Genomic DNA, 12346 nt, shown 5'->3' on the forward strand with positions numbered 1-12346 from the left:
AATTTCTTTTTTCAGATCAAAAAGAAAATTTACTTCATTTAGGCATTTCTCTTGTTTGTAAAGAAGTAGAGAGTATATTCTGATTTCATTTTTTTAAATTTTTTTTTAAATATTGGCATAAATGGAGGAATAAAAGTGTTCTGTCAGAGCAACTTGTCATGATGATAATTTGCTTAATTTTAGTCCTAGTTTGTTAATTTTGCCACATAAACGACTTTAGTAAATAATTTCATATGGTTACAGCCGAAAACATCGCGGCAAAATCATCGCTGACGAAAACGCCGCGGAGAAAACAACGCAAGGCTAAAACGTCGTGCTACAAAACATCGGGGGAGAAAACATCACAAAGAGAAAACATCGCAGTTCTAAAACATCGTGGTACAAAACATCGTCGTCGAAAATAAAGCGGTTCAAAAACTTTTTAAAAATATCGTCGCCGAAAATACCGTGGTAAAAAATAAAGTGTCTACAAATCATCGCATGACGATGACATGGCAGACATGCTTTCTTCAGGTTTTAATAACTGTAAATGGATATTCCCATTATGATTTGTGAGCGCAAGATGTGAAGAAGGATAATTTTTACTTTCACACTTTTTTATAAACATAAATTTTTGCTGAGAAAATAAGAAAACTTAAACATAGAAAATTAATGCAACTTATAGCACTTAATAGAATTTCAAACCGACATAGTTAACTAAAAAAGGCCATTAATAAATAATTTTTATAAAGTTTTTACTGGTAATTTTTCATTAAAAGTATAATCTATAAGTTGAATTTAATTTTCTATGCTTAAGTTTCCTTCTTACTTTTTTAAGCAAAAATTTATTAATTAATAAAAAAATGTGAAAGTAAAAATTATCCTTCTTCACATCTTGCGCTCACAAATCATTATGGGAATATTCATTTACAATTATTAAAACCTGAAAAAAGCATGTCTGCGATGTTATAGTCATGCGATAATTTGTAAACACTTTATTTTTTGCCACGATATTTTCGATGACGGTGTTTTTAAACTGCGAAGTTTTTGAACCGCTTTATTTTCGATGACGTTGTTTTGTACCACGATGTTTTCTCCCACGATGTTTTGTAGCACGACGTTTTTGCCTTGCGTTGTTTTCTCCGCGACGTTTTCGTCCGCGATGTTATCGGCGGACACCTTTCATATGCTGGGATGCTTTTTTTTTACCCAAAACCTGCAAGTGCAAATTTCGCTCCCGACATCGCAAGTTCCCCTTATATTGAATTCGCCAAGCATTTGATTCAGCTTCATACTTTATCCAAAGATATTTTTGCCCCTTTATGAATGCACCTTTTTGTTGTTGTTGCTTGAACAGAGATTGAGCAACTGCTTTTTATTGAAACAAATTTTCCTGGTCTATGCGTATAAAAATTCGAATCTCGCGAACGGGCTGGTTGCATGGGTGTTTTCGTGGTTTTCCTTATGTGTAACGTATATACGAGCCAGTTTCCCTTAGAAAGTCCTCCACGAAGGCATCCCTTTCCTTAGGCAGATAGCCCGCGAGGCTTTGTCATAATCACACACAAACGCGTATAAAAATTAAAGGCCAACTTATCTTTATGTTATCTAGGCACAAAGAAAATGGCAGCATTTCTAGATCTCATCTGATACTTTTTTCTTCATTTGTCCCACCATTCATGACGATCATTTTTATATACCGTGTCTATACAAATGCTTGTGCTGCTTTTATATTCGCAACCGTGAACTATATGCATATAAATTAAGTTAAGTTATTAAGTATTTTCTAAATTTCAATAAGTTTTTTAATATACAAAGTCCATTTTTATATGATCCCCCAGTTTTGTATATTTAGCAAAAGTTTACGCTATGTATCCATATATATAAATTAAATTGTCGCGTCCTGAAAACAAATGGGCACCACAAAAAATCGTCACGGCTCTGACCTCATGGAGCTCTAAAATTGACTTTTTTGGCCCGTGGTTAAACGTATTTGCTCACTCCTGGTTTAGACTATTTTACATTCCAGGATCAGATGTAGGAAAAAATACAGGAGCTTTTACAGTTGGAATTCTTTTCTGATTTGAGTTTTAATTTTATTCAAAGTTATTAGTAGTTTCATGGTTTGACAACTATAGATATTATTCTTATTTAAGAAGGGTACCAAAATAATTGCTTTTATTTTATACATCTAATAGTTTTTATTTTTTTACATTTTTATGACAAATTGTACTTTGGGGTGTTAGACTGTAAAATTATCCAAATTGCACATTTTTAGCATAGTTTTATAAGAATATTTATGAATTATATCACTAGCTTGGTCATTTGATTTTTGAATTCTTTTTTACAATAATATGTAAGATTTAGTGTAGAGGGGTTCGAATAACATTTCAAATATTTAAGTATTTGAAATTTTTTCTTACAGCTTTTGAATTTAGTGTCAGCAAACGACAAAAACATTTCTGTGATCATGGCAGCTGTGTGCAACTCTTCTCTGAGTCGATATTTATATAACCCTACGTTAGACCAAGCAGGATTTAGGAAACTTAGTGGAGCACTTTGTCGTCATGGTTACTATGATATCTTTGAAGAAATCTTCCAAGATCCAGATATACAAGAAATAGTATTCGAGGTAAGTAAAATAAATAAATAAAACGTCGTTTCCTTTAAATCACAAGTGCATTTTGTTGTACGTTTTTATTTAATTTTACGTTATGATATCATGAGTCAAATATTATATATGTTTGACTCATGATGTTCATCAGAATTTTGGCATTGATTATTGACCTAATTTGTGATAAGCTAATGAGTTCAAATTTTATACACACACTATTTGTCGGAGGCAATGCAATGGGGCAAAGCGATTTTCTTCAAAATTCTATTCGAATTTTTGAAAATTGCTCAATTTTATAGGTTATTTGATATAACAGAGTTGTTGGGAGTAAAAGAGAGATTTTTTATTGTTCAAAAATGATTTGTCCATTCAATAATTTAACTGACAGTGTGCCTTTGAGACTAATAAGATGAAATAAAATAAGGTTAAAAATATTTTTATAAAATCAGCTTTGCTTTAAAACTCGCAAAATAATTAATGAACTAGAAGGAGAAAATAATTTATCTCACAGTTTCATGGAAACGAGAGATTCAATAATTCTTTTAATAAAGTTATTCTATAATTTTATATTACGTATCATAAAAGCAGCGTGCACTTCTAAATAAAGAAATCGATTAATTGAATTGCATTATGAAATGTATAAGCCATTATCTTTGAAAATTACTCAAGTGCTCCTCACGATTTTAATATTCGCGATATAAAATTATAAAGGAATTTTATAAAGAGAATTGTTTAATCTCTTGCTATTATGAAATTGTGGCTAAATTATTTTTTCTTTAGTTCATTAATTACTTTGTAAGTTTCAGATCGAAGTTCATTTTATGAAAAAATTTTTTACCTCATTTTATTTCTGAAAATGGTGCTGTGACTAAACTCGCTTATCTGACATCAGAGCAAGCCTGAAATTCATGGTGGCAAGGAGTCAAGATAGCGCCTGTCGTTGGCTAGAGGCTTGAACACCATACAAGTGACAGTACGACCAAAAAATATCTTTGGTACGACTTAGCTTAGTTCCGCCCCAAACTTGGAAGGAGAGCGCCCAGGGTAAACGGGTCCGAGGCTCTCCCACCGCGATGGAGTCGCACAAAAGAATTAACTAGCCCTTCTGTTTAACCTTGCTACCACCCTTTTACAGTACAATAATCAGAGTCATTAACCACTATTCCTGTTGGTCGACATTTCTTACAGTGTACATTTTATAAGCCCCAAAGGAAACTCTTTTAGAACTATTCGTTGTTTAAAGTTTGTGATAAATTACTTTCGTGATAAAACTGACTCGAGATAAAACTCTTGCATGCTAATGTTATTGTTGCGAATGTTGCGAATCCAAGAAACCTCTTCAGATAACATTCATTTTACCAGATTTCTTTAACATTTTAGTTTACACTGGTTGGAAAAAAATTAGCATTTAAAAATAAAACCATTTACGTAATCAATGATTAATGGCGTTGGTGGTCATCGAAATCATTCCGTTTAATTAATTAATAATTTATGTCAATTCACTGCGCTGTGTCACACCAGGAGATGTCTATTCTAGGTCATCTTCATCCAATGATTATGGCAATCTGTTTAGGTTTAATTTTATTTTAATGTCCTGTCTAATTGCTATAAATTTAAACACATTTAATTTACAGTCTGTCCAACTGATCACTTTTATAAAAATTTTGCGACATTATTTTGATTAATATCATATGTTTTTATAGTCATCGATTACATATTTGCTTAATTATGAGTAACTTTTATTTTTTGTGTAAGGTTTTAACTTTAATTACATTTATTTTTTAGGCTGGAAACACAGATGAAGTAACATGGGAAGATATGCAAGAGAATCTTCTCGATATCATAGATCTGCTGGAAGAGTTAGCAGCGGTACGGAAAGCCGACCTGTCAGCTTTGCCGCCACCAACAAAATGGCAAAAAATGGGAATAAATATCTACACGAAAGCGCAGGATCCCAGCGTTTTGCTCTACATCGTCACAAATAGAATGTTTCATGTATTTTGCAACTATACATCCAGCAAACTACCATCCCATTTGCAAAGTTTCATCTCACGAGATAAAGAAATTGCTCTTTACCATGAGTTATGCTCTATGAGCAAAGAGTCATTTGCCAAGAAAGTCGTGAGGAATTTGAACCAGACCATCAAGGCTTCCTCACCTAACTCTATGCAAAGTTTCGACGTGATAAATATTGCCCAACGATTCTGGGAGACACTGGCTGATATTTCCGAGATCAAGCGTATAGCGAAATTTGTTCTTGATTTAGATTTGTTGGACCACTATGAGACAGCTGGACTGTCAGCAGCATTTGAGGCGATGGAAAAACGCAAGATTTTCCAAAACAAGTAAGTTTTATATTAAGTATTTAAACTTTTGATTATTTAAATTCTGTGCTTATCGGATGGTCTCGAAACCAGTAGTACTTGAATACTCAGGCGAGACAATAAAAATAAAGAAAACGCAACTAAATAACAGTAAATAAAATTTATATGAGTTATGTCTTGCAAGGTGTCTGTCTTGCGGTTGTCTGTAAAATTGTTATATCTCACGTATATGTTACCGTGAAAGACCGAAATTGGAGAAAGTCGAGTTTCACCGGAGAATGTCAACATTCACAAAATACGTCGGCGAAAGATCGAATATTGCATTACATTCTTGTACATTCGGACCCTCACCGATGCATGTCGACAATCACAGATATGCTCTGGAGTATGTCGAAAAGAGAGGAGTATATGTACACGCTGTCATTACAAAAGGAAGTGTTCCACAAATAAATGCAGTTGTAAAAGCAAGGGCCTCTTGTGCAATTCAAAGTGTCATAATAGTTTAAGTTGTTGCAATAAATAAGATTTGAATCACATAATTTAGTAAGTTTTTAACTTCTATTATTTTCCTTTCTCATTTTGAACGTACTGTATGTTTTAAGTTCTTATATTCTTATTTTAAATCTCAAGTGCGTTTTTTCGCGACTGAATTATGGATAAGAAAATACAATATTCTTATGTGTTCAACATTCACCATCAGTACATGGTGAATGTCGACAGTTGCCGGTGTAAGTCAGAAATAAGAGTATTTAGAAAATATTTTGGACATACACCAAGCGACTATGTGAATGTTGACATTCCCCGGTGAAAGTCGACATTCTCCAGATTTCGGGGTTTCACACTAGCATATATTATAATCTATTTTAATAATAAACTCAACCGATCTGAAATTACCATTATTTTTGACTGAAACAAATGTCAGACTTGTATACCAACTGCTTAATAAACAAAAATAATGAAAGAGGAGGTATGCATTATTGGGGTCAATCTTCTGATATTAGATATGTCTTTAATAGAGTCTGCCCAAAGTTTCACCGTTACATTGTGGTATCACATATTTATCATTCATATTATCTGATAGTGTTCTATTGTAGGGGGCGGAGGATGTAAGATCTGTTACTTAACATTCATGCAGCTTTGAAAACAGCTAGTTCTGACAGTGTTGTTATTCGACAAACAATAAGATTATTAATTTAGTTTCCAAATTTATTCAATCTGTTTTTGATTAAAAACACTACAATAAATACCCTTGTAACAAACTTAAATTATTATTTCATTTTAAAAGTATATTGAATTAATTAATATAAATAAAAATGCATCGAACTGAAAATTAAGAAACGTCGCGCTTTTGTTGTAATGTATTTCAAACGCCATACATTACGTACCTTGGTATGTAAGACATTTCAAATGCCATACATTACGTACCTTGGTATGGATTCACTTACGTTTTAATAATACTTACGATCGACGTAAGAACATGTAATATATGATAAATGCCATTGAGTTTATTATAACGTCTGGAGCACTGGTACAAAAAATATGCTTATAACACTACATATTTCATACCTAAATACAAAATCGTTTTAGTCCCACCCCCATGTTGCATTACATTTCATCAAAGATTATACAATTAAAACTGTAAAAAGTTTTATTTTTGAAAAGCACAGTACAAAGCAATTTTTGAAACACTAGGCGATGAATGTTTTTTATTCCATAAATGCATAATTCATTTCTTTTGCAACTAAAAGGAATCATTGAAATTTGCTATTATTTGATACATATAAGGGCGAGTCAAATGAAAATGAGCCAACCCCTCCTCAGCAAGAATGGTTCGGTCCATCATCTGCGGCGCATGCGCGTAGCACAGAGACAGCCTTCATTTACGAAAGTGGCGCGAAAGTGTGAGGTTAAAGTTCTTTAAAGCGCTCTTACACTGGGTTGAAGACGGTAGCGTGACATAATGGATGCTCCAAAAGAGGAACAGCGTGGTGTGGTCAGGTTTTTGACAGCTGAAGGTGTTTCCCAACATGAAATTAGTCGCCGTATGACTGCTGTGTACGGTGAACATTGCACCGCATTGGCCACTGTGAAGCGTTGGAGCAAACGGTTCAGAGAAGGACGTGAAAGTTGCAAAGACGATCCAAGACCGGGCCAAAGCCACCTTGCAATCACCCCGACACAATTGCACAGGTTGATGAGCTGATTAGACAAGAACGGAGGATAAGCATCGATGAACTGGCAGAGCGTGTGAACATCAGTCACGGTTCGGTTCACACCATAATTCATGATTATCTCAGTTATCGGCATTTGTGTGCTCAATGGATGCCCAAGATTTTGAACGACCGCCAGAAGACGGAGAGGTTCGGCGCTGATTGACTCATCTCATCCGGTATCACAATGAGGGTGATGACTTCTTGTCTGCAATTGTGACCGGAGACGAATCATGGTGTCACCACTACCAAACTGAAACACGCCGGCAAAGCTTACAGTGGAAACATTTGAATTCACCACCCCCAAAGAAAGCAAAGGCTGTCATTTCCTCGGGAAAGGTGCTATTGACTTTTTATTTCGATCGTCAGGGGCCATTACTGATTGAATTTGCTAAACATGGAGAGACTATCAATAGTTCGCGATATTGTGCAACGCTGGATCGGCTGCGTGTCGCAATCAAGAACAAACGACCTGGAAGATTGACGAATGGTGTGATCTTGCTACACGACAATGCTCGTCCCCACGTCGCTGATGTGGTTAAGACACAACTGGCAAAGTTTAAGTGGGAAACGCTGCAACATCCTCCATACAGCCCAGATTTGTCGCCATGCGACTTTCACATTTTCGGGAAACTGAAAAAACATCTCAAGGGTACCAGATTCGTGTCGGACGACGCCGTGAAGGAGTTGGTTACAGACTTTTTGAATCGACAGCCCAAGGAGTTTTATGAGACGGGGATCACACGGCTCATTTGTCAATGGGATAAATGTCTCAATGTTCATGGAGACTATCTTTAAATAAAGTACTCTGTTTGTCATATATTCGCATTGGCTCACTTTCATTTGACTCGCCCTTGTACATAGTTTTGTTTTTGTACAGAAAAATTGAATGAGATTTTTAGAACTTATTCAGCGCCATCTGTTGCAGGATAATGAATGCTACTCTTCGAGCTTATAACATGGTGGACAAAATGACAGACGGTATGCTGTCTTCGGTTATTCTCGACAGTGCCGTTCCGGAAGTCATGCAACAGATATCATCGTATGTCATTGAATCAGGTAGGTTTTTTTTTATTTATATTTTATTTAATTAAAATATTTGATACTAGAATTAGTTCTATTACTACAAAATGAATGTTGTATGTTAAAAAGCCAAATTTTTACTTATTTACTTCGGTTTACTTATTTTCTTCTTCGTCTCCCACTCCTCTAACTTTAGGCTATAGCAACTAACTTGCTTCAGACTCCCAAACTCTAATTTTAGCCCTCGAACTCCAAGGTCTATAACAGAATTTTTCAGTTTTTGTTATTCTCAGTTTCATTCGGTTTCAATAACTGAAGAATGGGAAGCTGCAAGATATCTTCATACTTTTCTGTCACATTTCTATTTTTTCGTTTTTTGTATATTACAATAATATGTCCTATACAGAACGGAGTTTTTCTTATAAAATTTTGCATGAGAAAAGTATTTCTTTAAAAAGATAGCCAGTCTCTATTTGTTTGGCTCAAATTAAACAATAATCAAACTATACATTTTTGGGCAGTTATGTTAAAACTACACTTGTAAGGTATTTTCATCCTCTTTACCGCTTCCCTTCGTGGATAGCACGCCTGACTAGCAGCCCGAATGCCCGGAGTTCGATCTCGATGGGGCAAGGTACAATTTTCACATCTCCTGCTCTAAAAGAAAATGTCTAATGTCCTCTACTGTGGCGCCCGAACTAAAAGATGGTGGAGGAAAGTTCGTTTTTGGCTGGAGGACAAAGCAATGTATTTTCTTCCTCCTTGCCGTGCACCTTCGTGATGTAACTGGAAAACACGTCAAACTAGCAATCGAAATGTCTGGAGTTCAAATCCCGACTACGGCACTGCACATTTTTTAAGTCTCCTGAAGAGAAGTAAATGCTTAATCGTATTTACACGCTAGGCTACTACAGCATTTATAGCCCACGCAGTTTATTTCCATTTCAGGAGATGTAAGGCCCTTATCTTCCACGTGATTTCAAAAATAGCCAATTTCTACAGAGTTGTCAGTTGGCATTTTATAGGATTATACTTCAGGGGCTCCCAAAGTGTGCACCGCGGCGCCCTGGGGCGCCATGAAGAGTAAAAAGGCGCGCCGCGAGGCACTCGTGTTTACCTTTTCACGGAATCTAAATTCAAATAAGAAAGGAAGGAGTGGCCAGTTCGGCACTAAGAGTGAAGCACTGCTTCGAAGCTTCGGTCTCATACTCAGAAGCTGTCTTGACAGTGCTTCGATAGTATTTCGACACACGGCAGTTCCATACAAATCGAAAAACGGGACATTTCCGCATAAAGAAAACATTTCTTGTGTGATGGATAATAGCAATTTGTATAGTTTAGTGACATTTGCGCAAAAATCACATCTTGGTTATTTTTTGATAACTAACAACAGCGATTTTGATTATGAATTTGTTTCATAAAATTCTAAGCTGTTGAACTACAAAAATATACATTTTAGCGAAAATGCTAGGCTTAAAGAATGAAAAGTACCTTAGGATGCCTTTAAAATTGTATACTTCTTTCGATATTCTTGATAGAGTATTCGCTACTTTTATTTTATGTTCCAAACGCCAACATTTTTTAAATAAAATTTTTTTGTCATCCACATATTAATGTGACATGTACTTTTTAAAAATTTTTAGAGGAGAGGCTTTATAGTTGCTCATTTTAAATTTATCGTTTTATTTTTATATGACATAAAAATAATCACTTTGGGTTTACACGTTTTACTTATTTGGGTTAATTAAAAAATAAAATTACCACCAAATGCTGCAATCTTCGTCAAACTGAATACATATGCCAATAAGTTAACTTTTCCTTGATCTGTAACCACATATTTGTGTAAAATTATGTACAATTTTACACAAATGTGTGGAATAGAAGATGGTTACATTTGCGAATTCGCCGGGACTACCATGTACGGTCAAGATGATGTGACCATGTGAACGTGTCACATCATCAATACAGCTTAGTAAGAATTTGAAAATAGGGTAATCGACGGAAGTGAAAATATTTGTCTATCCTGCCAAAGGAGGTCCGATCATGAATGGTCTTCTTACTGATTGTTCGTACTGGAAAGCAATCTGTTAAAAGGTATTGTAAAGCAAATTCTATGATTTGCATACTTAAGAAAGTAATAAGGAGGAGTTTTAGAATATGTATTGTTGAAAGTAAGGGTAAAAAATCTGATAAGTATAATTAAAAGAATTATTTCCCTTACATTTTATAACAACTCAGTTACAGGATTTAAATAATATTTAAGAAAAATTCTTTTTTTATTCCATTTCAAAAATATTCAGAGAAAGTTAAGTACTATTTAACGTATTTCGCTATTAAAATAAAATGTGCTCTAATTTGAAATGGATCGAATAGAGCATTAATTGTAAATTGACTTCGATTTTTCGATTTAAAAGATTCCTCAGAAGCTAAAAAATCATGTCGCATTGGTGAAAGTATTTTAGGAAGAAGCTTTATATATAGAAAAGAAATAATGCATAATTTTAATATTGATAATACAATAAACTTTGATATTAATTTTTGTAATCCTTAACCGAATAAAATCGAATTACCTTAAATTTTTTTCTAATCTAATTAAGTAAAACTTGTGAAAATATTTCATTCAAATTAAACCGTTCTGAGAAAACTGTTCTGTGAAAAATTAATTAATTTTTAATTCCGTTCAGAATGAAATGTTATTTAAAAATGTTTTCTTTTCATATGCTTAGGACTCTGAAATATTGTAGAAAAGGAAAATATATGCATTTATACGTATATTTATAGCGCAATTACAAAATATTTACATCTGATCGTGTCAAAACCCATTGAACTTAATGGTAGATGACTCAATGTTTTGGTCACCACGAAGGGATCTGTTCAAAGCAGTGTATGGGGGAAACCAAGGTTTCTAAAATACCTAAGAAGTATTTTACTGATCTTGGGGAAACCGGTTAGGAACACTCCATCTTACTTCCTACCTCCATGGCTTGCGCTGCATAAATCGCTCATTGCGTAGAAAAACAACACCCTACCGACAACTCCACCCGCGTATGGAATTCAGGTTGGGTTGGGCAGCGCAGAATTCTTTGCTAGCAGATGCCAGAGATTTCCAGATGCCAGCATTCAACCGTCGCGCTGCATGAACAGGAGTTGTCGCGAGCGCTCATCGGTGGTAGTATCGTAGGCCGCATTGCCAAGTTAGTTTATTGTAAGCCCAAGCAGTTAAATTTTCAAGTTAAATAGACGTAGTAATAAAGTGTTCTTGGTAGTGATACGGAGGGTTGTGATTTACGAACCCAGGACAAATAAACGTTATAATATCTATTTAAACATATCTAAGTGAGCAGTTAATTGCTTTGTTTTAGTTGTGCTGTTTTGTATTTTCGTCAAAAGTTAGTCACAAAATGGAAGGATTTTGATTAAATAAGCAAGTCGATAGTTCAAGTCAGAGTGATCAAGCTTCGACAAGTGGCTGGAGAGCAAAAAACAGAAATATCGCAAATACGATGATAGCTTTGTTTCAGAAGTATGTAATGAAGAAAGACCTCAATGTGTGCTCTGTTTGAAAATTCTATCGTCCGAGAGTATATTCCCAAGTAAGAAGTGACATCTGGAGATCATTCACCCTACCATGGTTGAAAAATCGCACGAATGTTTTAGTAGGAAGTTGCAAAAAAAAAAAAAAAAAAAAAAAAGTGTTCACTCAAGAAGCTTCAATACTTAGCAACGTACTGCTAGTATCTTTCAAAGTGGCATACAGGGTAGCGAAGAAGTACAAGAAACTTCACACCATCTCAGAAAAACTTATTTTACCGGCTGCTGTCGATATGGTTAATATTATGGTTGAATAATCGACGGAAAAACTAATTACAAAAGTATCTTTATCAAACAACATTATTAGTCGAAGAATCCATCATATAGCCGAGGATCTCAATGACCAATTAGTAAAGAAAATGAAAGACAAGGAATTTGGTCTACAACTTGAGAGTAATAAAGATGCATGCCTTATTTGTTACGTACGCTTTCTAGATGATAATATAATTGTTGAAGACCTTCTTTTCTGTAAAAGCATCAGTGAAGGCTCAAAGGCTAAAAACGTATTCAAAATTCTTGACAAGTTTATAAAGGAAAATAATTTAGATTGGGAAAATTGTATGAGTGTGTGTACTGACGGTGCTAGATCAATGTCTGGCAGATAT

At 34.7% G+C, this 12346-nt stretch overlaps 1 protein-coding gene across 1 annotated transcript in view; it reads left to right on the plus strand.

The window, feature by feature from the left end:
• Positions 1–12346, plus strand: part of LOC146997102 (uncharacterized) — a 90579-nt gene that overhangs the window by 56763 nt on the left and 21470 nt on the right. The window contains exons 20-22 of the mRNA XM_085816667.1: positions 2405–2611; positions 4379–4938; positions 8056–8186. Coding sequence (XP_085672793.1) covers positions 2405–2611; positions 4379–4938; positions 8056–8186 — 898 coding nt within the window. The remainder of the gene's footprint in view (positions 1–2404; positions 2612–4378; positions 4939–8055; positions 8187–12346) is intronic.

This window comes from Stegodyphus dumicola, chromosome 5 (genome assembly GCF_044657685.1).
Source record: "Stegodyphus dumicola isolate Sdum_Otavi_A_Nest chromosome 5, ASM4465768v1".
Taxonomy (NCBI): Eukaryota; Metazoa; Arthropoda; class Arachnida; order Araneae; family Eresidae; genus Stegodyphus; species Stegodyphus dumicola.